Here is a 26961-nt window from a genome sequence, read left to right on the forward strand (position 1 = left end):
CCACCTGGCACTGGAGGCACGAATGGATAAGAAGTGCATCGGGAGAGCTCGAAGAGTGAAACCGCCAGCTGGCCTCGGGCTGGCCTCGGACTGGCCTTGGACTGGCCTCGGACTGGCCTCGGGCTGGCCTCGGACTGGCCTTGGGCTGGCCTCGGACTGGCCTCGGACTGGCCTCGGACTGGCCTCGGACTGGCCTCGGACTGGCCTCGGGCTGGCCTCGGGCTGGCCTCGGACTGGCCTCGGACTGGCCTCGGACTGGCCTTGGACTGGCCTCGGACTGGCCTCGGGCTGGCCTCGGACTGGCCTTGGACTGGCCTCGGACTGGCCTCGGACTGGCCTTGGACTGGCCTCGGACTGGCCTCGGGCTGGCCTCGGACTGGCCTCGGCTGGCCTCGGACTGGCCTGGACTGGCCTCGGACTGGCCTCGGACTGGCCTCGGGCTGGCCTCGGACTGGCCTCGGACTGGCCTTGGACTGGCCTCGGACTGGCCTCGGACTGGCCTCGGACTGGCCTCGGACTGGCCTCGGGCTGGCCTCGGGCTGGCCTCGGACTGGCCTCGGACTGGCCTCGGACTGGCCTCGGACTGGCCTCGGACTGGCCTCGGACTGGCCTCGGGCTGCTGGCCGGGCGCGGGGCCGCAGATGAGTATAGATAGCGCGGGGATCGGCCGCCAGTCTATTAGTGGGCTTGATTTACGGACCGGCCCCCGGCCTCACCTCCGCGCTGATCAAGATGAATTGCTCTCGGCCCCGCCCCAGCGCGCCCCGCCCGCCCCGCGCCACCCCGCGTGATCTACCCACAGAGACCCCGGGGCCGAGCTGGGCCACGCCACACACCACTTCACATCCGCGCGGAGCTGCGCGGAGCGGAGTGTGCCCCGGGGAGGCCGGCCCGGTGAGACCCGTCCGTCCCCTCCCCTCCCCTCCCTCCTCGATTTTCAATTTAAATTAGCCATCGGCGCGCCCGGCGGGCCCGGCGGCCCCAGCTCACCTTCTCGACGCGGCGCAGCACCCGCAGCAGGTTGCGGCCCGCCACCTTCTGCAGATCGGCCCCCGTCCAGTTGCCGGAGCGCAGCAGCTCCACAAACAGGTCGGGGTAGCGCGACACGTCCTCCAGCCCCTGCGGCGTCCTGCAACAACTTACAGTGAGCACACGCGGCGGACGCCGAGGCGGACGCCTGTCCCCCCGCAGTGCAAATACGGACGGAAGTTCGCCGCCGGCAATATGAGGAGCAAGAAGGAAAACATCCCCCCCCACCTCCCCTTTTCCCGGTGTGCTGCGCTGCGAGTTTGGACTCACTTATTCACGCCGTCAAAGTCGCCGCCAACCCCGACGTGGTCGGGTCCTATTCTCTTCCGGATGTAGTTAATGTGCGCTGAAACAAACAAAGTTTTCCATTAGCGGGGCCGACGAGGTAATTAAATGACAATGCGATGGGGTGTCGAGTGCGAGTGTTTAATAGCCCCGGGCGCGCGGGTACTCGACATGCTGCCGTTCAGGCCCTCGGAATCACACGTTGTCGGCTCCATGCGTCGCATCCGTGCAACAAGCTCCTACTTGGTATCGTCAACAACACCCTATCTCCCATCCATAGCGCATACAGACAGGATGTTGTTGATAGTAGCGCATAGAGATAGACTGTTGTTGTTGACCAATTAAGTTAAGATAGGAGCTTGTAGCACGGAACGGATGCGACGCATGGCCTTCAAACAGAAAGTGGCGAAAAGAAAACGGGAAGGCTCCCCGAGATCGCACAGGAGATGTGAAAAAGAATAAGCACCAGTTCTAATGATTTACAACCGTTCGATTCCCCCCGAGATCACACACTTCCGACAACTGCGCCGCCTGAAAATCCCATGCACGGCGGCGCTGCGCTGCCTCGTGCGTCCAGCCAACTCATTCATAAAGAGCGATCATCATTTTGCTCCCCGCAGCCATTAAGTCGCCGTAATTGTCGCCCCGGCATAATTGATTCAACGGCTCGGTATGAATTTCCCGCCAAGGCCCGGCGCTGAATTCTCGCACGCAACCGGCAAGCCAGCAAGCCACGGCCCGCACGGGAAAAGAGCGCCCCGAAGCTGTAGGTGCCTGATGAATATTCCGGGCCTGCATTTGAATACAGTTGCCGGCCCTGTGCCTTTGTGACGCTGGCCCACGCTGGCCCACGCTGGCTGCCGGGAGTACCTCGGTCTGGGGCCTGGGACTCGCCAGCGCCGCTCGCACCAAAGGTAACGGGAGCTGCAGTGGAGGGAACGCGGCAACGTGTCCCGGTCACGGGAGGTGCGTTTGGCTCTCATGCCCGTCACAAAAGACACGCACACACACGCGCCCTCAAACGCACACACACACACACACACATACTCGCAGGCACGGAGAACTTTCAAGTACAGCTCCCCCCTTGCCAGAGACACAGTCTTGATCCCCGTATGGAGTGTGGACTCGGTGCGGACCGACAGCGTAGCCTGGTGTGCGTTCCTTGAGTGATCCTTCCCGGTCCGATACCTCTCGCCAGTTTCGCTAGTCCGTCCAGCCCGAAGTCCAGCCCTGCTGCACTGAAAATCAAAACGTGGTCCAGACTGCACCACTGGTGTGGTCAGATGGGTGCCATTTTGACCACATCAGTTGGTGTGGTCTTGACCACGTTTAGCCACGTTTGGTGCGGTCTAGACCACGTTTGATTTTTCAGTGTGGTCCAGCCTCGACGCCCCATTCGGCGGCACGGTGCGCCCCGGACACGGCAGTGTTGGCGCGGTTTGCTCCGGCCGGACACGCGGTCTCTGTCCGTTCATTAGTGGCGTGCCCAGCCTCGCCTTTGTGTCCGCGCCTTTGTCGGCGCACGTTGCCATTCAGGTTCAGATTCCGCCCCGCTCTCTGCCCCGGGACTGAAGTTGTGCCGATCCGCCGCACGCCCGTGCTCCGTGCTCCCCGGAAGTGGCTCAGACGGGGCCGGGGAGACAAGGCGCCGGATGGAGCGGCACCGGCATCCCTCGGCATCCTCCAGCATCCTCCTTCATCCGAGACGGAATTCGGGAAGAGGTGCCGAACTCTGGGGAGTGCGGCTCCAGGAAGCAGCCTTGTGCCGCGGTGCGGTGGAGTGGTGCGGTGCGTTGCGGTGGGCACGCCCGCCCCTGCCCGCCCTGCACTCAGCGACGCCTCGCGAGGCCCTCGTTTGCTCATTTGAGACATAATTACCCCGGCTTTGTGTCGGCGGCCCGGTTCTTACCGTGTCCCGAGCTAATCGCACAGCGGGGGGATCAAAATCAATTTACTCAACAAGTCGACCCTCTTGACCCCGCCCCCTCGCTCGGCCGAGCGGGGTCGACCCTCGAGGGTCTGGAGACCTGGCCCGAGACCTGGCCCGAGACCTGGCCGGTGCTGCTCTGCGCCACTCCGGGCCGGGCTCCGCTTGTTGTCCCGAGAGGCTTTACGCGAGTCCGAAAGGGTCCGAGTTTGGCCCCAGGTGCCCCAGGTGGGGCGTGCGCGAGGGCGAGTCCTCCGTGCGCCGCACTGGGGCCACACTGGGGCACTGCAGGGCCTCCGACTGAGCCCTGCCCGGCCCGCCCTGCCCGGCCCGCTGCTTGGAGGCGGCCAAGTTTGCGTGAACTAGTTGGAACGGCACTCTGAGACGCCTCAGACCGCGTGCAAGCGGCCTAGGCCGAGAGCTAGCCGCGCCGCCCAGCCTGGACCACCCAGCCAGCGGAGACCCCAGGGCCAAATAGCCAACAGTGTTCGCTAAGCCCCCGGCTTTCGACCTGCATGAGCCGACCAGCCCGGGCTTGTTTGCACGGCCAAGACTCTGGCCCCGCCGGGGGCCTGGCCGGCCCTGGCCTGGGTGGATGTCCAAAGCTCGGGCACGGCAGCCCCGCAGACCTGCCGATACCCCGATAGTATGTGCCGGTAGCGTCCTCCGCAGCATGCCGCTAATTCGGAGGCCCGGCGGCGGCAAGCCCTGCGGGGGCATTCCATAGAATCCCGTTTTTGCTGGCTGGGCGCGCTGGCAGAAACCGCGCATTGGCCCGCTCCGGTCGGCGCGTTCAGAATTCCAAATGGTCCTGCACGAAGCGCACTACATTGCCGCATCAGCAATAGCGCGGCCTGCATGCGTCACGGAGGGAAACGGCTGGAATCAGCACGAGGGAGATGAGGTCAAGGCGAGAGTTATGGCCGGGATAAAAGGGGGCGTTGCGGTGCGGTGCGCCAAGGGCAAGGAGGCGGCAGGGCCTTGGCCAGGGCGGAGCGCGAAACGGTGAGGCCGGCGGCACGGCCAGGCCCTCGCGCCGCACTTTTGATTCCGCAGTGCCCTTGCTCCCTGCGTGGCGTGGCGTGCCCTGGCGGTGTCGAGTCAAGCCTCTCCACTGTGGGTGGGGCGCGCGGTGCCCCAGCCAGCAGTGCCCCGGGGCGCTGCCGGCTTGTTAGAGACGTTGTCCTGAGCACGTCGGCACGCGCGTGGCACGCGGGGGACACGGGCACGCCGACATGAGACCGCCTGCAAGTACAGACACTCGCAGGCAAGACGACCTGGGAGCCACTCCGCGAAACGTGTCGCCAGTGACGGATCCGAAACAAATTCGGGGCGGAGGAAAACCGAAGGACCTGGGGGATGAAGGAAGACGTATGGCGCTAGCCTAACCATCCGCCAGCCAGCCAGCCAGCCAGCCAGCCAGCCAGCCAGCCAGCCAGCCTGCCAGCCAGCCAGCCAGCCAGCCAGCCAGCCAGCCAGCCTGCCAGCCAGCCAGCCAGCCAGCCAGCCAGCCAGCCTGCCAGCCAGCCAGCCAGCCAGCCAGCCTGCCAGCCAGCCAGCCAGCCAGCCAGCCAGCCAGCCAGCCAGCCAGCCAGCCAGCCAGCCAGCCTCCAGCCAGCCAGACGGCCTGCCAGCCAGCCAGCAGAGTGATTCCGGGCACTGCGGGGAGGCCCGGGAGGCCTACCCATGGGCCTACCGCCTACCCGCTGTCTCTCTCCCACTCATGGGGAGGTATCGGCCTGTCTCTCTCGTACAGGGAGGCGGCAGGCCTTCCCGCAGTCGGTGGAATCACTCAGCCAGCCAGCCAGCCAGCCAGCCCGCCAGCCGACAGGCAGCCTCCGGATGGTCGACCTGCAGCGGCAAGGCAAGGCAAGCCTCCAGACTTCAGAAAGCACTCAGCATTCCTCGCAGGAAATGGTAAAGGAAGCTCTCGCCGCGTTCCACCGGCAATAAGCCTTCAGAAAGCCCTGCATTCCTTGAAAGGAAAAGGATAGCAAGCCTGCAAGACCTTCGCGGCCACCATTCCATCCCCGTCCCCCGAGAAACTCTGGCGCCGACTTCCTTGCCGGAAACGTTGGCCGCGACTTTCTCTCGGGGCGAGGCGAGGCTGCGAGCGAGACGGCGAGACGCAGACGGCGGCACCTGCTTCGCGCGCTCCGCTTCCTGCGGGCCACGCAGCCCCGCGCAGCACACTGCGCGAGAGGGTGTACGATTTCTCGCCATGGATTGGACGCAATAGCCGCTGAAAGTCAGCCCGATCCACGACTTCTACACGTTGCCGGTCGGACAACCTTTTGCGGCAATACTCCTCGAAAAGCGATAATTGTTCTATTATCCCACAAAGTCGCACGTACTCTTTGTTATTCACTAGTCTGTGTATAGATCCGTACTTAGTAGCAATGCAAATCTTAGTGCACGAAAAAATAGCCAAAATAGCAAAAGATTACTTCCATCTGTGTCGCCGAAGGTGGGCCAAAGACTGAATAACAGTGGCGGCTTAGAACTTCCTCAACGCAGTGAGACCGAGGTATTACCCCTGTAAAATTTTGTGTATACAATGATTGTGTGAATGTGCAAGAATGTGCAAGATTTCTGGCGTTTTTGCCACACATGTTGCCTACTTACAGGCGTTTTTGCCACCTAAATGTGGAATGTGGTCAAATTTTGAACGACGAATGTGGGAAGCTGCTCCTAAAGAGCCTACAGCATACCGTAGGCTCTTTAGCTGCTCCCCCCCTCGAGTGAGACAGTGTGGGCGGACGCAGTGACGCAGTGTGGGCACCGCGGTGGGCGTACTCTACTGTACTACATGTCTGCCCGAGTCCGCTCTGCCCGGCAGCACGCCAACGCTCCATCTCATCCCACACCAACTGCAATAGACCGGCGTGCCGGTCTGATTGCAGTGGGCAAGCCAGGTGAGGCACGCCAGGCCGCGCCGTCAGGGCTTTGTGAGGCCACCGCGCAGTCGGGTATGACCCAGCGCTGCGGTCGGCAGCTTGTCGGCACGCCGCGCGGGTAGAAAGACACGACGGCAAACCAACAACAATTCATTACGCTGCTCGGTGGCGACCAGTGTCGACGTCGGTCGGCTCGCGATCAAGAAGTGTCTGCGGCGCCGTTTCCTCCCCCGCCGCGCCGCGCAGGCACCGCCGCCCCTGCAGCATCCCCCATCCCCTCCACGTCAGACGTCGTTGGCCAGCTCAAGCGGCGAAACAGCTGATGCTGCGGCGAAGCGGCGAACGTGACGTGTCTGGCGAGCACGCCCTCGTCAGCAGGCCGGCCGGGGCCGGGCCAGTGGGCCGAGCAAGGCGAGCAAGGCCGAAGCCACCCGCCCATTTTTGGCCCCTTTTAAGACAGCGCTGCGCAGCGCTGCGCGAGGCCTTCCTGCTTGTGCCGCTTGTCCCGCTCGGACAACGGGGTGACGGCTGTGGTCGACGGAAGGGAGCAGGTCGACCTGCCTCAGTACGGGGAGCGTCGCCGCGTCGGGCCGCGTCGCCCTGCCCGACACTTCCGGGGCCGAGGGCCGAGCCATGGGCCGAGAGGGCCGAGCCATGGGCCGAGAGGGCCGAGCCATGGGCCGAGAGGGCCGAGCCATGGGCCGAGAGGGCCGAGCCATTGGCCGAGAGGGCCGAGCCATGGGCCGAGAGGGCCGAGCCATGGGCCGAGAGGGCCGAGCCATGGGCCGAGAGGGCCGAGCCATGGGCCGAGAGGGCCGAGCCATGGGCCGAGAGGGCCGAGCCATGGGCCGAGAGGGCCGAGCCATGGGCCGAGAGGGCCGAGCCATGGGCCGAGAGGGCCGAGCCATGGGCCGAGAGGGCCGAGCCATGGGCCGAGAGGGCCGAGCCATGGCCGAGAGCCGAGCCACAAGCTAATTGCTCCCGACCGACTCGTGTCCAAGTTTGCTGCAAAATTATTCAGGCCGCGCACCACCCGCCCGACTTGCTCTCCCTCCAGGCGGTTGCAGTCCCCGGAGGTGCTACCCACCCCGCCCGACCCGCCCCACCCCGCCACGACCCGTTGAGCGAATTAAGGCGCAAACAGGTCAGCGCGCCAAGTTTGCGTTGCCACTGAGCCCACGCAAAAGGCCGCCCAACTAACTTAGCTTGCGGCAGCGGTTCGGTCATGAAAAATTGTTGGTGCCGTGGCTGTGGCTGCGCTGTGCTCCACCAGGGCGGCCAAGGTGGCCAGGATAGCCAGGGGGGTAGGGGCCCGGGGCCCGGCCGGCCATTGTTTACCGGCCCTTGAGTCGCGTCGCACGGCGTGGGGCGGGGTGGGGCGGGGCGGGGAAGGCGGCGCCGCTAGGGCCTCGGAGTGGCGCGGCGCCGCGGCGGTCTGTTGGAGTTTACTCATGCAAACGCGGCCGTTCATTAGGACGTCCTCGACGCGTCTCTAAAGGGAGTCTCAGCGAGGGGCGGGCCGCGCCAGCCTGGCCTGGCCCGGCCTTGCAGTGCCATGGAAATGCTCTAATGAGACCGCACACGAGGACAAAACAAATAAAGCACAACGCGAGACACGCGCACAAGACGGAGTGCAGCTGGACCTCATTCCGGTAATGCAAGTCGGAGCCGGGGGTTGGCGGAGCTGGGGCCGCACCTCCATCACCTCGAACAAGGAGTAGGCGAGGGCGTACTTCTACGGCATTACACCTCTGAAACATCAGAATTACATGATCCAGGAAGCGGAAGAAGGGGATAACTCAATTTTGGCCATTTTTCAGGAGAAACAAAAAACTGTTCTCAGGGAAAAGTAAAACAAAACAAATGAATGTTGCAAATGTTAATAATTTCAAAAAGCATTAGTAAAATTTTGGAAAAAAATCAAAAGTGTAAGGTCACTCCGTAGAGGATTTCTGCGACTTATCGCTTTCCGTTGAAATGGAAAACAGAGTCAGCTCACCTTATATTTCCTAAACAAAGAGGAATTTGGAGACAAGTCAAGTGGAACAATTGTCTGCCTAGTGTATGTTACTCTGGTGTATTTTTTGGACTTAGCTCTTTTTTCCAAATTGAAATTGAAAATTAAGGGGGGGTTAAGTTGGGTTGATTCTTTTTACACTAGATTCATAAAAACACAAGTTGAGTTATATCCTTTTGCCAATTTGTCAAACGGACTCATGTAGACTAAGGTTGAGTTATCTCCATTTTCCAATGAAATTTAGACTGTAAAAGGGGTTAAGTTGTGTTATACCCTTTTTCCAAGTGGATTTTCTCCTAAACTGCTTGGAATTCAGTCAAATAATTTGGTTTAATGATGTAAACCATTCTAAGGCACAATAATAAAATAAAAACTCAATTTGGGGATAAGTCAAGTTATTCCCTTCTTCCGCTTCCTGGATCACATCTGCGCATCATTATCCATCTACATGGCTGCAATTATATAAAAAATAGACTTTTTTCGTCGCCCGTCGTTTTGCTGTCTCTATAAAATAGGCCTCGCTCATCACAAATGTGATTAGGATGAGGTTAATTGCCGTAGTAGTACGTTCTAGTCTACTCGGATCTGGACGTGTTTCTTGTGCAGATCGCCCCGTCCCCGGGTAAGAAAGAGCTGGCCTGAAAAAATAACAGTCAGGGGGTTCTGGCGGTGTAGCTTTACCCTAACTGGACGGATGAGAAATGGGCCGGCACGGCAGGGCAGGCGGGGCAGGGCAGGGCGCGCCGCCAAGGAGCATGCAGGTGCTGGGGAGGATGAAGTGGGTGCCGCCTGTGTCGCAGAGTCGCACGGGGAAAAAACGGAACAAAGGACAGACCGTCGTGATGAAATCCCTCGCGTGTCCTCTCACGTGTTTCACCGCCCCCGCGCGCCTGCTCCGCCCGCTCCGCGTGTACACAAAGGATCTGTGGCGCTGCCCGGCGCTATGCCCCGGGGCGACCCCGGCAGTGTGCACTCTCATGACCCCCTCATCACGGTGCTTTGACTGTGACACACCTGTTGCCAGGCCGTCCGCGGGGACTGCGTGTCTGCCTGTCTGCCTGTTTGTCCGTCTGTCCGTCTGTCTGTCCGTCCGTGCGAGGCGCCTCCAAGTCCCGGTGATTCTCCAGGATGCCGCGCAGCACACAATGGACCAGAAGACCGGTGGGGCGGCCAAAATCCTAGACGCGTTTTGAGCTCTAGAGTCACTAAACAGGACTCGAACCGAACTCGTTCGGAGAGCAATCCATTGGTGGGGTCACACGTTTGGTTCGAGCCCCAGTTAGTGACTCTGGAGTTCAAAACGCGTCTAGAATTTAGGCCGCTCCACCGGTCTTCTGGTCCACTGTGCAGCATCCCGCCGTCCAATTCGCGCCGAAGTGCCAAAGGACTGGCGGGCTGAAAGGAAGGGCATACCGCGACGGCCGTCCCCTCCGCTCCGCCGCACTGCAGCACCTTTGGCGGTCTGGTCCTCCCGAAGCCGCAAAACCGGCGGAGGTGATCAGGGACGCAGCGGCGAGGCGGGCGACTGGCGAGAGGGACACCAGGCCGAGAGACAGAGTGGCCCGGAATGGGAACCAGCGCGTTGCGGTCCACCCAAGACGTCGTCTGGCAGACGACCTAGTCGCTTCTTGCTAACCAGCCGGTACCAGCATTATGTCGAGGCATGGTTCGTGGAACACCCTGTGGGGCGCGCTGCGCTGTGCTGCGCTGCGGATCATGCTGGCGTCTCTTGGCAAGTTTCCCGCAGAGCCATGCTCTGGCGCGCGAGGCGACCGTTGCTTCCCTGTCGCGGATCCAGAAAGGGCGGCGGCGAGGCGAAGCGGCGGAGTGCTGGGGGGCTGCTCTGCTGGAAGGGTTGCAGGGCTGCCCGAGGGGCCGCCAGCCTGCGCGACCCGGCCAGGACCCGGCAGCCCCGGAAGCCGCTTCGATTGTTGCGGGGATAACTATTTGGAGGCCGACATGGAAAGGGTGTGGGGATGTCCTTTTTACGCGTCTTGAGGCTGGGGATGTTCGGCGGGGCTGCCGCGGGGCTGGGCGGACGGCGGCGCGGCGATGCGGCGGCGCGCGAAGGGTTCGAGGAGCACGATCCCTCCTTTTGTCCTCTTTTGTTCGCCATTTTCGCCTTTGTTCGCAGCAGTGAATTCGCGGCTCTGCCAACGCCCTCAGCCTCGTCCCCCTCAGTCTCACTGCCCGCGCTGCGTGGGCGGCTGGGCGGTGGCGGCGCGGCCCGGGGGGCATGATGACGGCGTCCTTTTGTCGCCGGCCTTCGATACTGCGAGGTGGTCTTGCGCCGCAGCGAGATCCAGGCAGTGATGATGGAGGAGTTTGCCGAAAGGGGTCTCGGTGCGGATTGCAGACGCGGCCCGGCGTCTTCGTGTTGGCGCGCTCCAACGACGTTACCGCGAGCGTGACGGCCCGCGGCAGACGACGCGGCGCCCGGGGCCCGGCCCAGCCCAGCCCAGCCCCGACGCGGTGCAGTCACGAAAAACAATCTCGAGATGGGCTCTCCGCGCGGCGGCGGGGGTTTGACATTCTGGCGAAGCAGCACGAAGAGAAAGCAGTGGGGGATGAGTCCGGGATGAGAGCGTCTCTGCCTCTCGCCCACGACTCTCGCTCGCTCTCGCCGCTCTCACTAGAAACCCCGCGCCTCTCGCCTGCATGCCCGGACGCTGAGGGGAATTGGATTTTCCGTGGAATTTCTGCGGCCAACGAATTCTTCGGGAACTTAGCGGCGTGTTCGGCATCACCTGTCTGCGGCGCAGCCCTCGGTGCAGCCCGACGTCTGCCGCGGTCGGCCTCGACCAGAACATGGGGCAGGTCATCCAATATCCATGGGATGCCTGCCTCTCCAGTCCGTGCCGGGGACGGAAATACCACCGCCACAGAGAGCCACAGCCCGCGGCCTGTTCCCTGACAGCGCGCGCGTTTTCCGGCTAACTACCGTTTATTTTTAACTAGAATATATAAGTCACGCGGGGAGAATCGGGCTAATGATACTTCCAAGTTAAGTTTGGCCACAACAATTGGGCTGTTTCCTGCCCGGCCCCGCCCGGCCCCGCCCGGCCCCGCCCCCCGCGGCGTTCTGGCTCGCACTCCTCGCAAGTTTGCTGCCGTAACGCCCTGGCACCGCCAAGGCACAGCCCAGCCTCGCCCCGCCTGCCCTGCCACCCTCCCGCCGCGCTGCCTGCTTGTTGGCCACCAAACTGGCCTCCCCTGCGGCCGCGTCAGGCCGGGCCGGGGGCTGCGCAGCGTGCGAAGTTGCCGCGGTACGCCCAGCTCGGCGAGCTCGGCCCGGGGCGAGGCCTGGAGGGCGACGACGGCGCCGCCGCAGCCAGGCAAGAAGTTGCGGCCACACTCCTCGGCGCGCCGAACGCGAACGCGGCGGAGGGCGAAACGGGCCGAGACCGCGGCCATCAAGTGTTTAGCGGCCTCTCGCCCATTTAGCAAAGTGTGTATACGGGCCTGCATCGGGTAATGTCGGTCTCGGCGCGCCAAATGGGCAGCCGGGCAGGCAGGCAGGCAGGCAGGCCGCGATGGGGCACGCATGGAGGAAATATCAATTTATTGCCGCTTCCTTCACTCCGGAGTCACGTCGCCGCAGGAGTTTCCCGTCCGCCATCCTGCAACTTTACGATCACCCCACCCCGCCTCGCCCCGCCCCACCCCGCCCCATTCTCCTTCTCCTTTCCTTTTATTTATTTTACCGCATCTCGCTGCGCCGCGCTTAATCGGCCGTGTCCTCATCGCCAAAGAATGTGTTGCGCGCTGTGGGACGTGACGGCCCCGCTGCCATGGCACGGCCTCGGCGAGGGCCTCGCCACGTCGGGCTGCCCGCCAACGCCCGTCTAGCGCAGCACGGCCTCGGCCACGTCGGGCTGACCGCCAACGCCCGCCTAGCGCAGGCCGGCCTCGGCCACGTCGGGCTGACCGCCAACGCCCGCCTAGTGCAGGCCGGCCTCGGCCACGTCGGGCTGACCGCCAACGCCCGCCTAGCGCAGCACGGCCTCGGCCACGTCGGGCTGACCGCCAACGCCCGCCTAGCGCAGCCCGGCCTCGGCCACGTCGGGCTGACCGCCAACGCCCGCCTAGCGCAGCCCGGCCGCGGCCTCGCCGACAGCCTCTCCTTGACATCGCTTGACATTCCCGAGGCGGTGAGCGACCAAGCTGCCCACAATAGCACATCTCATTTATGCAGGTCATCAATCAGAAATAGTCTGTCTGACGTCAGAAGGGCGTAGGTTGTCGTGCGACATCAGGAATACTCTGTACCAGGGGTGAGCATGGCTTGGGGGCCGCACAGAGAGAGAGAGACAGACAGAAAGGCAAAGAAGGGAGATAGGAGATGGAATGAGTGAGGCGGCGAAGGTGTGACACGACCCAGCGCTGCACTGCCTCGGCCGCACGGGCTGACTGTCCTTTGTTCCTCCCATATGGCAGTGTGAGTGCGAGAGAGATGCCGGCCAGCCACGGCCAGCCGGCCGGTTGACACGTCTGATTAGAAATGGTCGTTCTCCGCGGTGAGCCAGACTACGTGGTGCGAAGTGTTTCCTTTGCATTGACGGTACTGACGCAGGTCGGTGCATCCTTTCGACCCCAGCCTGACCCCGTCCCGACCCGAACCCTGACCCCAAGCGGGCCAGGCGGCACAGCTGCAGAGATACGCAAGCTGACCTCGCTGCCTGCGCCACCGCCACCGCAGCGCGCGCAGCCGAGGGATTTTATTTTTCATATTTCGACCCAGCTTTCCTCTCGGGCCGGGCGAGCAGCTTCGGGGGAATGGGAGCCGCGGCCGTGGGGTTCGTCGAGTTCAACTAGACGACGCGGTGAGGCGAGGCGTGCGAAGAAACAGTTGGCCCGGAAAGTTTATTGGGCCGGGATAAAGCATGGAGTGAGTGTTCAAAGGGCAATTAGGGCATGTCGAACGGATGGAGGCCGGCGAGGCGAGCGAGGCGGCCCACGCCGTGACTTGCAGCCCCTTTGTGGGCGCCCTCCCGCCGCGCCAAAAACCCACGATAAACTCGCCAATCAAGCTGTTCCCACCGCCAGCAAAACGCGGAATAACGACCGTCGAAAACAACGTCACTGAGCCCTTTGGCTTTTTGGCGTTCGCTCGAAAGGGCGCGGCGCGGTACAGTCACGCTTCGCTCGACCCGTTCCAATTGGACTTCGGTTTCACACCAGCACCGCCGGAAACGCAAAAGAATGTCGGAAATAGTCTCTCGGGTTGTTAGCATTATTTGTATTCCTTTGAAAGGGGCCGCTGCGGTGCAGCTTGGCCCGTTCAAATTGAACCGCCCAAGCTCTCTTTATTTCCTTTTCCAGGTCATTCAGGCGTCCGAATTCCCGCACGCTGGTCGGGGTCGGGGTTGGGGTTGTTTTCGGGTGGTGCGCGTTGCGGCGCCGCGCGGTGCGATGCGGTGCGGCCGGCGAGGTGGCCGGAGAGGTGGCCGAAAGAGCGGACCCCTTTTAGACTCTTATTAAGGAGGCCCCCCGGGCCGCTGCGAGGGCCGGGGAGGGGGCCGGGAGGGGGCCGGGAGGGGGCCGCGGCCTCGGCGTCCGGGGAGGGACGGGCAGCCCTTCTGATATGACGGCGCACTGGAATGCTGGAGGCAACAGTGCGGTGGAGGCAACTCCAGCAGAAAACGGGGGGAAGCGGGAGAGAGAGAAGGGAGTGAAAACGAAAAAAAAAGTTGGCTGATAAGGCAACCCGAAAGGGCAGCCGACAAGGTCGCCGCCACTGCAAAGCACTGCAAAGCACTGCAAAACACTGCAAAGCACTGCAAAGCACTGCAAAGCACTGCAAAGCCGCTTCACAAGCTCACCTGCCACGTCCGCCACGCGCGCCACCTCGCCGCACGTCACGAAGTAGTTGTAGAAGGTGACCATGACGATGCCGCCGTTCGCTTTCTGCAACAGCAACGCCATGACGTCAGCGGCGACGCTTCGGAGCCGCGCGGCGGCCTATCGGGCACACTGGTACGCACCACTTTGTCGAGGACGTCGTCGGGGACGTTGCGGGAGGAGTTGCAAACCGACAGGGCGGAGGAGTGGCTGAAGATGACGGGCGCCCTGGACACGGCCAGCGCGTCGCGCATGGTGCGCACGGACGTGTGCGACAGGTCCACCATCATGCCCAGGCGGTTCATCTCTTTGACCACGAGCTGCGGCACACCAAGCAGTCAGCAAAAAAAGGAAGGGCCCTCTAATTGTGAGGTAGCAAAAAGTTTCCTCGCAGGCATGCGCGACTCGTAGAGCCCCCCCCCCCCCACACACACACACACTCACGCACATAGAGGCCTGTTAAAACTCCCCGTGCCGTGTTATTCACCGCGCGCATTTGGCCCCGGTCCGGCAAAAGCGCCGAGGGAAAAAAAAATCTGCGCAACGCACTCTAACTTACTTTGCCAAACTCGGTGAGTCCCTTGGTTCTGGCGGCCGAGGTTTGCGGGGAGGTCGTCTCCGACCTGGAACAGGCGAACGAGCGCATGAAGCACTGGCGGACGCACGCACGCGCACGTGCGGCGGACAAAAATACCAGGTGGAGATGACACGGACAAGTTTGGTCCTCGACTGAAACACAGCCTGAGCGGAAATCCACCGGCAGTGTCATTCAGCCGAGGCCGTGTCTGGGGAAGCAGGACGTGTCTTACCAGGGCGTGTCGCAGGTGTGCGTGAGCGTGAGGTAGCGCACGCCGAGGTCGTAGAGGGCGCGGAGCACGGCCAGGGAGGAGCCCAGCGAGTGGCCGCCCTCGACGCCAATCAGCGACGCGATCAGGCCGTCCTTGTGCGCGCCCACGATCTCTGCAACAAAAGACTCTCGTTGTAGTTGTCGCCCGGTGTCGTCGCACCCGCCACCCGCAGGCCAGGCGGCAAGCGGCACGCACGGTCCGGAGTGTGTGGAGACAGGGGTGCTAACGCCGTGCCTGCCGCGCCGCGCCCTGCCCGGGGTGGCCGCCCTCGCTAGATTAGACCGTGTTCCGCCCGGCCCTACCTCGGCCACCCTCGGCCACCCTCGGCCACCCTCGGCCACCCTCGGCCGCCCTCGGCCACCCTCGAAGGGCGCAGGGTGGACAACACAGGGCGGGCCCACGATCCATCACCCCCGTCGGTCGGCCGCGCGCATCCCTGGGCCTTCCCTTGGCCGTGCCTTGGCCGTGCCTTGGACGGCCAGCCCTAGGCCGGCCCTCCGCCAGCCCTCGAGTGGGCCTCGGCCGGCCTCGGCCCGGGGGAGGACAGGCCGAACGTGCCGTGCCGCCAGGACCGAGGCCAGGACGCACCGGGACGCGATAAGAAAGGGCCGCACCGTGGCCCCGTTTACACTGCGCTGTGCGGCTGCCTTTCCTCGCCACCCTGGCGGCCACCCTGACAGCCAGCCGAGGCCAGCCACGGCGGCGATGCCTGCCGAAGTGTGACTCGAGCAGGAGGGCGTTATTGAAAGGGAAGACAACCCGGCCTGCCCTCCTAATGACGCCGTGGGCCCCTGGGGAGCGAGGAGTGGAGGAGGCTGTATCAGAGGCCCCCCCCCCTCTACCGCCCCGCCACGGCCCGGGCTCAGTCCTTCGCCCCAACCCCCTAACCCGCTATAGCGGCGCGCTCCGGGGCAAGGAAAAAGAAAGAAACTTTGCAGCGCCGCCCGGTACTTTGAAAGCGCGCGCCATGTTTGCGAATGACTCCATAATATTTCGGCGTATGAAAAGGAGAAAAAAATAAAAATCAATACTGTTTGTTTCCCCCTTTTGCCAAACGAGGCAGCGACGACGTAGTCATTATGAGGTATCCGATGTATTCTTCCGGCCTGACCAAACTTTGGGCGCGGCCGAAGTTTATTTTGCCGGGTGGTGAGTGGGAAGCATCGGGCGGAACGTGTCGCCCTGCGCGCTGTGTGCCGTCCGGGCGCCAGCCCCGCCAGCCCGCTCTGTGTGCGTTGCGGTGTGGCGCTGTCGGACCCGTCTCCCACCCCTGCCCCCGCCCCCGCCGCCCCCGCCGCCCCCGCCGCCCCCACAGGGCACGTCCGTACCGACGGATGTGGCCGTGCATACGTCGCAAATGCGGACATTCCCGAAACAATATATCACACGTCAGTGCGTTTGTTCCTTCGTGGCCCTTCCACCCGGCGCTCGCCTGGCGCTCGCCGTCACGCCGGAGACCCCAGTCCCTCCCCTCCCCCCCTCCCTCCCCCAGCCGGTGCCTATAAAACGACTCACAGACCTCGCACGAACGATGGCCAATTTGTCAGGCCCTTGTGCGGCGGCCTCGGCGGGGCAAAGGTGAAGGGACAAAGCGGGGTGGGGCGCCGTGGCGCGGGGCAATGAGGCTGGCTGCCTGGCTGGCTGCCTGGCTGCTTGATGACTTCTTTGTCCCCGCAGAGGGGTAGGCGAGAGGCAGAGAGTTCTCCCTGCTCCCCACGCCGCGCGCCGCCGGTGCAGCAGCGGGCCGCAGACACACGGCCAGGGCGGGCCGTTTGGCCGTTCCACCTGCCGGCCCTTATCGTAGGCGCGGCAGCGCGGCACCGGGAGATTAGTGCCGCCATTGGCCACGCCGCCGCGCCACATTTCACTGCCGCACGGGCTTACCGGCTCGGCTGCAGCACGGTGAAGCGCTGCAGAGAGTCCGCAGCACTGCGCAGCACCATGGCCGCGGCGGGCGCTTGGGCGCCGAAGCACGCTGCTGCTTCCACAAGGAGAGGAGGCACTCAAGGGCAGCCAAGCCAGACCGCGGACGCGGAGGGAAATTAAAACGGGAATTCTCGCCGGGGTATGCACTGGAGGTGTGCTGCGGCCCTGGCGGCCGCGCCCCAGCGCCACCCAGGCCGCGGGGCCACGGCAGCGTCACGGAGAGAGGCCGAGTGCAGTGCCTCCCCGTGGTCATCCGGAGTGGCGGGGTGGGGGCGGGTAGAGTCCTTAAGTGCCTAGAGAGGCGCGGGGCATGTCGCCCTGACCCGCCATCTTGTAACGAACCCCCCTCCCTCCTCAAGTCACGCTGGTCCGAGTCGGATTCGGGCGCGAGCGCGAACAGAGACGAGCCGACCCTAGAGCCGAGCCGAGTCCAGCCTAGAGCCGAGCCGAGCACCGACGCTCCCGAACCGGCCGAACCGAACCCCGAGCCGAGCGCGAGCCGAGTGCGCCTCGGGCAACGTCGGGACGCTTTTTTGAAACGAAGTATGAGAAATAAATCGGTCGTTCTTTCCCGATGTATGACGAACTGCGCATACCGTTTTCCAGCCCCGCGCCTCTCTAGACACTTAAGGACTCTAGGGGCCGAGAGCGGGCCGAGTGGCTGGGGCAGGAACCAGAGGGAACCACGGTCCAGGACTGGAGGAGGCGTCCGCCGCACCCGCACTCGATTAAGAATTCACCACAAGTCCTGCGGCCCTGCCCAGCTCAGGGGCGTCCGCCACAGATAGACGCGCGCGCACTCTCACCCCCCCCCCCCCCACCACACACACTCATCCAGTTTGAGTGTGGTTAGGCTGGTGTGGGCCTGCAAGCCACACTCAGTCGAGCCAGGTTTCCTCATCGCGGCGTCGGCGCCGCCAAACAAAGAGACTCCCCTGCCGCCCGCCCCTGCTGCCCCGCCCCCTCCTCTTCCCCGACTCGTTCGCTTATTACTTCCCCGATCCAGACAAAACAACCGTGGCCGCAGACGATGCCGGCGGCGACGGCGTGCGAAGGCGATATCGCGCTGCAACTGCTGATCGGGCCGCGCCGGCCCGCGTGTGGATATAGCTGTATCGGGTTTTGCATTTATATTACGTCGGCATCGCGAGCCAGCCCGCCCCGCCCTCACCCCGCCCCCGCCCCGCCCCGGCCCCGCCCCCGCCCCGCCCCCGCCACGCCCCCGCCACGCCCCCGCCCCCGCCACGCCGCACCGCGCCGCGTCCGCCCCAGGGGTCTTCATGACAGCAGGGCGGCCGCCGCAAAAAGTTGAATTGATGCGCTAAATGGAAAGAAAAGCGGTGCGTACACCGAAATGCACTTTCGGGCTTGCTTTCGGGTCGGTCAGGAACCAGAGACCGCGCGCGAGTTTGAGCCAAAGTAAGGCCGGGCCGTTTTATAAGGCACTTTCGCAGTAACCAACGTAAACGGCATAATTGGCTGAGCCGCGTGGGGGCCCTCGGGCCGCGTGCGTGCGCGGGGCCCGTTGCCCGTCGAGGGTCCTTACAGGCCGGCCGGGCCAAACCGGAACAGAGTCGGGCCACTCCACCTGCACGGCGGGCAGTCAGCGCGCCGAGCGGCCAGCAAAAACAAAGTTTCGGCCCCGGTTTTGGCTTCAGCCCTGCCAGCCAACGGCGCCACTCCACTCCGGGGGTCTGTCGATCGCAAGAGAGATTGCAGTAAACGCTTGTCGCAAGGGGCACGGCCCGGCACGGCCCGGCACGGCCCGGCACGGACCCCGAAACGGGTCGGGTTGCCAGTGCGAATGGCTGTCTTTGGATCTCCAGCGCCGAAATCCACTCCCCTCCCCTTCCCCGCCGCAGGCTCCAGACTCCAGCCCCAGGCTCCAGACGGCGCCACTCGGGGACGAGCCGGGACGGGCAGGCAGGCCTTCGCTGATAACTCAGCACTGATAAGGACCTGCTGGCCCTGCTGGCCCTGCTGGCCCTGCTGGCCCTGCTAGCCGCAAGCTCGCGCCGAACGGCAAAACACAACAAAAACACGAATAAAACGAAAACTCGAAGCCACTCCACGGGATGTGGAGGAGAGCGTTCGGCGGCCATTATTATGTGTGCAAATATCGCGTAACGTGCGTAAACGGCACTGAGAGGGGAGGGGAGGGGGGCACGGCAGAATAAATTGACCATACTTCCGACGCGGACGGCTTGCCTCCCCCGCCCCTTTTGCTCCTGCATGTTTCATGCGTGCCATATTTCCAGTGCCATTGTTGATTGTGGGGGCCTGGCCCGGCCCGCCCGGCCCGCCCGGCCCGGGATGTCGCCATCGAGTTGAGGGAAAAGGGGGAGGGGCCCTGGATATCGCGGCAGCGTGGAGCGTCTCCTCGACGCAAAAAAGATCATCAAAATAAAAGGTTATCTTTCGGCTGACCGTCACCGCGGTCACCGCGCGATGCCTGCCGGTCCCCGTGGCCTTGGGTTGGCCTTGGTTGGCCTTGGGTTGGCCTTGGGTTGGCCTTGGGTTGGCCTTGGTTGGCCTTGGTTGGCCTTGGGTTGGCCTTGGTTGGCCTTGGTTGGCCTTGGTTGGCCTTGGTTGGCCTTGGTTGGCCTTGGTTGTCCTTGGTTGTCCTTGGTTGTCCTTGGTTGGCCTTGGTTGGCCTTGGTTGGCCTTGGTTGGCCTTGGTTGGCCTTGGTAGGCCTTGGTTGGCCTTGGTTGGCCTTTGGCCTTGGTTGGCCTTGGTTGGCCTTGGTTGGCCTTTGGCCTTGGTTGGCCTTGGTTGGCCTTGGCCTTGGTTGGCCTTGGTTGGCCTTGGTTGGCCTTGGTTGGCCTTGGTTGGCCTTGGTTGGCATTGGTTGGCCTTGCCCGGCCTTACCCGGCCTTGCCGAGGTGAGAACGGCCAACGAACGGCAGTCGTTCCGTTTTACAACTACTCGCTGCGGTGCGGCGCACGGCCAGGGCGGCCCGCAGTCCTGGAGGAGGTCGTTGGGGCCGTGAGGGCCGAGGGTCGGGGGAACTGGCGCTCCGGCGCCGCAAGCTTCAGCGCGCGTCTTCGCCTCCTTAGCGGACGCCGAGTACCTGCGGCAGTGCCGAGGCCGTGCCGAGGCGGCGCCCTCCCGCCCCCCGCCGCGCGGGTTACTTATCTCAACAGCGGCCCGGCGGCGGTTCCCCTCACTCTTAGTCGCGCCGCGAAAAGTTGCAGAGAAGTCGTCCCACCCGGCCAAGTTCGGTATTCCGTCCGTCCGAGACCAAGCAAAGGTATGCCACCCTGAGATTTGTCCGAAGACCAACACCCAGTGGAGGAAATACTATTTTCCTACTGGGATCAGATGCAAAGGCCGTCCAAAGTCTGTCGAAATCACGGTTTTCCGCGGTTTTCAAACACTCTGTCACCGCTCTGAGCAACTTTCCGGCAGAGTTCAGATCGAAGTCAGAAGTACCCTTAATCTGAATATCCTACTGTAGCCGGTGAGCATGGATCTTTACACTAATCACAGGTCAGCACCCTTCCTGATTACCGCCACAGCCCCCTGCCCCCTATCACCACTCGGTAAAACAACACCCACATCGCCACTCTCTTTAAAATTTGGTTCAAAATTTGGTTCACAGAGTTAGCGCGTGCCGATGCCATCAGGTGGCAGCACTTGGGGGAAGTGAGATGAGAGCATGTGCCGCGTCGTCGCGTCCTCCGCGCTGCCGCCTGCTCGCGAGACGCCGCGAATCTTCGACGCGTCGAAATCCTCAGCGAGAGCCAGCCAAATCCTCGGCGCAGGACGGCGGGCGGGGGAGCGGGACTCAACTCGATTCCATACCCGGGCGTCGCATCACTGGAGCGAGCGGAGAGCCCAGCCCGCGCAGCTGCGATCCGGACTACATTATTCCCCGATCGCTGCCGTTGCTCTCTTTCAATGCGCGAGAGGGAAAAAGTTTGCGACAACAAGGCTTCCAGTCTGACGACATTGCAGAACTTCTTTTCTGCGGAGCTTGATCCCTGTCGGCTAATTGGCTTCGCCCAATGAAATGAAAAGAAATTAAATTAAATAAAATGGCGGAGCCATCTGGAGTCAGAGCCACGGTGTCTGAAAACCGTCAACACGGTCCGTTTTGACACGGGACAATGTAGACAACAGTAAATGTGCGGTCGGAGAGCGAACAAATGGAGAATAGGAAAAGAAATGAAACGAATCGACAAAGAAATCAAAGCAACAGAATAAAATTGTTGTTTTCTATCAGTTCGTTCGTTAAAATATCACGACCACACGGGAACGCATTGTAACGTAATTTCTTTATGTTGGTAACGCGGGTACTTTTGAATCAGAACCTGAAAGCGAATCTGTCTATCAATTTCAATGTTGAGTCAGTGACGTGCTGGAAGAGGGAACATTTGAATCAGAACGTGCAAGCGAGTGAATATCGAGTCAGCGACGGTAAATGTATCCTGAAATTGGGCAGGCTCACAACGGCTCGACCTGGCAGACGTATTAGTCAACCTAACCTGCACAACCTCGACAAGTTCACGTATTTTGGTTTTGGTGTTGTCGACTACAGTTTCCTTCTCAGCAAGGTTCTATGACCGAACGTCGATAATGGATTACAGAACAACTAAAAATGAGAACAACGTTTGATGTGCAACGTTGACAAACTCAGAATGCTCGTTTCCTCATAAACAAATAAATTTGTTGATAAATGATTATTATGACACTGCAGAACATGCAGACGAATCGTAAACTTATATTTTTGTCATATTGATTCCGTAAGTTGACGCTGGCGTCATGAAAAGGAATTAGAAGGCGAAGCCCCTGGAATGAACATTCCTGACTAGTGTAGAGCGAAGGTGACGGACGGACGGACGGACGGACGGACGGACGGCCGACAGTCAAACAGACCGGCGTGATGCAGCGCCGCGTTCGCAATGAGTATCGCAATCACATTCACGCGCAATTGGCGGCCGTTACTGCCGCTGTCAGCAGCACGCCGCGCGGCCTGGCTGCTCGGCCTGGCTGCTCGGCCTGGCTGCTCGGCCTGGCTGCTCGGCCTGGCTGCTCGGCCTGGCTGCTCGGCCTGGCTGCTCGGCCTGGCTGCTCGGCCTGGCTGCTCGGCCTGGCTGCTCGGCCTGGCTGCTCGGCCTGGCTGCTCGGCCTGGCTGCTCGGCCTGGCTGCTCGGCCTGGCTGCTCGGCCTGGCTGCTCGGCCTGGCTGCTCGGCCTGGCTGCTCGGCCTGGCTGCTCGGCCTGGCTGCTCGGCCTGGCTGCTCGGCCTGGCTGCTCGGCCTGGCTGCTCGCCTGGCTGCTCGGCCTGGCTGCTCGGCCTGGCGGCCGTGGCTGGCTGCTCAGGCCTGGCCGGCTGGCCGCCGCCGCCCGCGCGACCTGCGCAAGGCCCGCCCGCCGAGCACGGCAGTTAGCGCGCGGCCCGCCTGCCGGGCGCTCCCTCCCCTCCCCTCTCCTCCCCTCCGCTGCCCACGCCCAGCGCCCCCGCGGTCCACACCCTTTGAAAGGGGAGAGCGGCGCGTCCTCCACGCGAAGGGCAGCGGCAACGGATCAGCCAGTGTCGTGCCGACGGACACCCCTTTCCACCTCTTTCCCTGGCCTGGCCTGCCGGCCCCGCCGTGGCCCCGCCGTTGGCCCAGTTTGCCGTCAGCTGAGCCCTCTCTCTCTCTCTCTCTCTCTCTCTCTCTCTCTCTCTCTCTCTCTCTCTCTCTCTCTCTCTCTCTCTCTCTCTCTCTCTCTCTCTCTCTCTCTCTCTCTCTCTCTCGTCTTACTTCCTCCCTCTGCCCAGCCCGACGCTTTCTATTTCCCCCTTTTCTTTGTAGGGGTCCGTGAGGCCCATGCAGTGTCCCCTGCCCGTCCGCCCCGCGGCCACCCCGCTGCTGCCGGGGCTTTCACCTCATTGGCTGCCGGTTCCATTTCTGCACCGATGCCGCGCGGACCGGCGGACGACGGCCACACTGTAATCAAGGACGGCAGTGCACACCGCCCCGCCATACCCAGCCGAGCCCCGCCCCGCCATCTCACTGTCTAGGTGCGGCACGCGGCCGATCCAATCTGGAAAGTAGTTTGCAATGGAATTAGACCGACGCGGTTACGACTCGACGGTCTCTCGCAGGCATGCAGGCCACCGGGACGGGCCAGGACGACGCGCCACTCCGCCAAACGTCCGAAGGAAAGGCCTTCCTGTCACGTGCGGCGGGTGGAAAGCGGGGAACGTTTATTTTATGTTGTTTTTTTTGCCTTTTTTACCGGCAAGATTTTCTGTGGGCAGGTGCGTTCTGGGCAGGGGGTGGGGATCACTGCGGCCACAATGCGCGATGCTCGCAGCGACTTAAACGAGCAGATTATTAAAAGAGGGAGTGGGAGCTAGAGAGAGGGGAGAGAGAGGGAGAGAGAGAGAGAGAGAGAGAGAGAGAGAGAGAGAGAGAGGGAGAGAGAGAGAGAAGGGAAGAAACGGGCAAGGCGAGAAAGTCGCGCGGGAGGAGGAGAACAATCCGAGCGGGGCGGGGCGGGGCTGGTGGGGTGGGGCGGGGCGGGGCGGGGTGCGGGCATTACAGAGATGCCTTGTATGAAACATAAATTAGGATTTCGCAGCGGCCGGCCAACGCGCCGCGCACAGCAGTGTCTCGCGGCTCGCACGCCCACGCCGTGCTTGGCGGGCAGCCTGGCGGGCACGGCCTGGCAACAGGTCCAGCGGGCGGCGACTGCGCGGCGCGGCGACAGGGGACGGCGCCGACCGCGATGCCCTCCAAGTCATTTTCAAGAAGTTGATATCGCCACTTGACAATCTCCCCTCCGAGCAACAAGTCCGCCCCGCCGCGCGGCATATGCGCTGCCCGATGAAGGCCGTCAATACCCCGGCCCGTGGAAAGTTTACAGCGGGGGGTATTCCCAACGACCTGGGCCGACCTGGGCCGACCTGGGCCGACCTGGGGCTGGGGCGGCCGGGGGCAGCGCCTTGGAGCGCCGTGCCGTGTCGGGGCCAGCCAGGCGAGGCCAGGCGTTTCACCTTGGTTTGACCCCACCGCGGACGCCTCGAGCACGCCCCCGAGGAGGCGGTGTGGGTTGCGCCTTGCGTCGGGGCTCGCGTTGCCATCAAGGAACAGATCTCTCATCAAGACGAGACAAAACACTCGAGCAGACACAATGGCGAAAAGAAAAAAAAAAGACTCAGAGAAAAAAATCATTGTTATGATTTTGGCGGCGTTGGTCCATTCGACGCGCGGAGCAGCACTCTTAAAACCTTACGAAGTATTTGGAGCATACGTATAACAAACTAAAATACTTTGTTATACGAAGAAATAGTTCGTAAATTACGAAGTATTTTCTTTGTAAGCTTACGTATGCTCAAAATACATTGTTATACAAACTACTTTTCTTTGTAAGGCCCAAAATAGTTTGTAAGGTTTTCTCAGTGAGGACAACGTGTGCTGGAAGCACACGTTGTGTTGGCCGCGCTAGCCGCGCTCGAGTGGGTCTGCCCCTCGCTGGCCGCCCACATCAATTTGTCGCGGACTGTCCCTCCCCTCGTCGAAGCTCACTTTCTTCTCTGAGGCAAGGCGAGGTGAAAGGCGAGGCGAAAAAGGTGAGGTGAGGCCGCCCAGCCGGACCATTCAACCTCAAAGTAATGACCAAAAAATTGATTAGTTGAAACCATCACCACGTAAGCAAAGATAACGCCAAAGTTGTTTATTTTATTTCTCCCTTTTTTTTCGATTGGATCGGTGTACGGTGGGTTCATGCCGAGTACTTGAATTTCAGACGCGTTCAAGCAAAATAAGGAAATAAATTAAAAGCACTTTGCATAATTTATCCGTGATATTGGAAAGGTTATTGTGATCTCGACATTTCAGTAAAACAAAGAAAGAAGCCCAGGTCCGTGAGCACGATATCGTTGGCCTTCGGACTATTTAAGTAGGTTTTATTTTGGTTGATGCGTAAATGGCGCACCATGCGGTGCGCACGCGCTGCCTGAGGGTAGGAGTGGAATGAATGAAAAACAAGCGGAAAGAGGGGCAGAGAGGGAGAGAGGCAGGGAAAGAGAGAGAAAAGGCGTTCCGGCTCGCCGGGGTGGACGAAGTTCGCCACCGTCTTAACACCCCTGCCCCCGCCCCACCCAATAGAATACCTTACAATATTAAATTTTGCACTCGGTGGCGAGGGGGGGGGGGGGCGGCAGCCCGTGGGCAGCTAGAGAGGGGAGGGGGTCAAGGCGGCGCGGCATTAGCGCCCCAACTTCGCGTTGCTACGCGTCGCCTCCTCGCCTCGCCGCGCCGCGGAGCCTCAATTTTTCATCTGCTGATTGAATTGCCGTCCCGGCAGCAACCGGGTGGGTCAGAGGGCGACGAAGCGGGGCGCGGCGTCCGAACGCCTGCCGAACGCCCGCCCAAACGGTGTCCGAACCGGGGTAAACGCGAGGGCGGAACAGGACACGGAAGCGTGCCTTGTCTTATGTGTGGGTTCTCCGCATGATGCGTTGCCACGCACACTGGGCCAGAAGACCGGTGGAGGTGGACAAAACTCTCAACGCGTTTTGGGCTCCAGAGTCGCTGGATTGCTCTCCGAACGAGGAATCCATTGTGGGGTCACACGTTCGGTTCGAGTCCAATTTAGCGACTCTGGAGCTCAAAACTCGTCGAGAGTTTTGGCCGCCTCCGCCGGTCTTCTGGCCCACTGTGACACGGGTGTGGCGATGGCCGCTGATGAGAAACCAAGAGCCACTGTTGCCGTAAGAACGACGGTCAGCACTGGACATATGGCCGGCCAGTATCGCGATACTCCCCTGCAACAAGCAGCTATCTACGCTCACTGTCTCGATAACCGACTATCTACGGGCGCTCTCCCGACAACCGGCTATCTACATGGGCTGTCCGGATAACCGACTTCCAACATCGTAGCGAGGTTAGGGTTGTCGTATAACGAAGTATTTTTCTCCATGACACTTAAAGCGACCCGTTTAAACCATACTTAATCTTGCTTTGACAAACTTTTGACAAGTTTTGGTAAAGGTTTTGCGAGGGCAACTTAATTGGTTGGATAAATAAAAGCATTCAATCTCGCGAGGTGGAGAAAGCAGATAGTCGGTTATCCAGACAGCCCGTGTAGATAGCCGGTTGTCGGGAGAGCGCGCGTAGATAGTCGGTTATCGAGACAGTGAGCGTAGATAGCTGCTTGTTGCAGGGGGGTATCGATCGTGTCTTGATGTCCCCCCGTTCAGTTCATTAAGTATCGCCTCATTCGAACAGTGTTGGTTGCCGATTAAACATACCGCAAAAACGTCTCTCCCCTGCCCTGCCTCCCGTTACACGCCCTGCCGCGCACACACCGCAGGGGCTTTTCGCACGCATGTTCTCGCCGACTCAACAGAAACTTGGCAGCTTCTCGAGGGAATCATTGGCGGTCGTCGCACTATACCGCACTCCAACGCTACGCCGCAAAACTTCCCCCCAAAAAAACAACAAAATAAAATAAACTTCGCCGCATCGCCCATTTTCATCAGCGCGCTCGGTGGAACAGGCAGCGTTCGGTCTGGTGTTTCGGTTCTCTATATGAGGATCAGAAGCATGGAAATGCCCCCCCCCCCCTTTCAAATTCAGCTACCCCCAGTCTCCTACCCCGGCGACCCACATCGGGCCGCGCTTCTCCGCTTCTCACCAACATTTCCGCGCCCACGGCTTGCGGGATTCAATTAATGCTGACTCCATCAGCCATCAACAGGCCGCGTGTGTTGTGTGGGAGCGCCAAGGGGAGCGCTCCTCGTTACGATTCGAAAACAAAGCACTCGTGTCGGCTGTCATGGCTGTCTTTCAGGTGTTTTAAATCAATTTTATTGCAGCAACACACGTTGCGCTTTGGGAACCCTCGTCGTCACCCCGGGTTAACGAAGCAGATTAGATCAAGAAGTAATCACAGCTGTTCAGAATTCGTGACGTCACGTTCCTGAGTGGCAGTCAATTGGTTTTCGCGGATTTCACTTCATTTGGCAATTGCTGCGGTCGCTCCGCTCTCCGCAGTGCAGCCACTGCGGTGTTTGGGACGGGAAACTACGGGGACCGGCGGGGACGAGGGCCCTGCAGGGAACGGGGACGACCGGTGATGGCCAATGAGCACGGGTTTGCTCGGGGCGGCCGTGCCGTCGGTTTGATTAGGTCTCGAAACCTCGTGAGGGTTCTGGAGCGGCCCTCCAAGAGCAGAAGCAAGTCATCCCCCAA

The 26961-nt window shown here is 61.8% G+C and overlaps 1 protein-coding gene across 1 annotated transcript in view; it reads right to left on the minus strand.

The window, feature by feature from the left end:
- The window catches only part of LOC117650963 (dipeptidase 1-like), a 44223-nt gene that overhangs the window by 1503 nt on the left and 15759 nt on the right, over nucleotides 1–26961 (minus strand). Inside the window, exons 4-9 of the mRNA XM_034394639.1 lie at nucleotides 14806–14956; nucleotides 14556–14619; nucleotides 14140–14316; nucleotides 13978–14062; nucleotides 1300–1375; nucleotides 991–1129 (exon numbers count right to left, since the gene is read on the minus strand). Of these exons, the coding sequence (XP_034250530.1) occupies nucleotides 991–1129; nucleotides 1300–1375; nucleotides 13978–14062; nucleotides 14140–14316; nucleotides 14556–14619; nucleotides 14806–14956 (692 nt within the window). The remainder of the gene's footprint in view (nucleotides 1–990; nucleotides 1130–1299; nucleotides 1376–13977; nucleotides 14063–14139; nucleotides 14317–14555; nucleotides 14620–14805; nucleotides 14957–26961) is intronic.

The sequence above is a fragment of the Thrips palmi genome, unplaced genomic scaffold, assembly GCF_012932325.1.
Source record: "Thrips palmi isolate BJ-2018 unplaced genomic scaffold, TpBJ-2018v1 HiC_scaffold_5, whole genome shotgun sequence".
Classification (NCBI taxonomy): Eukaryota; Metazoa; Arthropoda; class Insecta; order Thysanoptera; family Thripidae; genus Thrips; species Thrips palmi.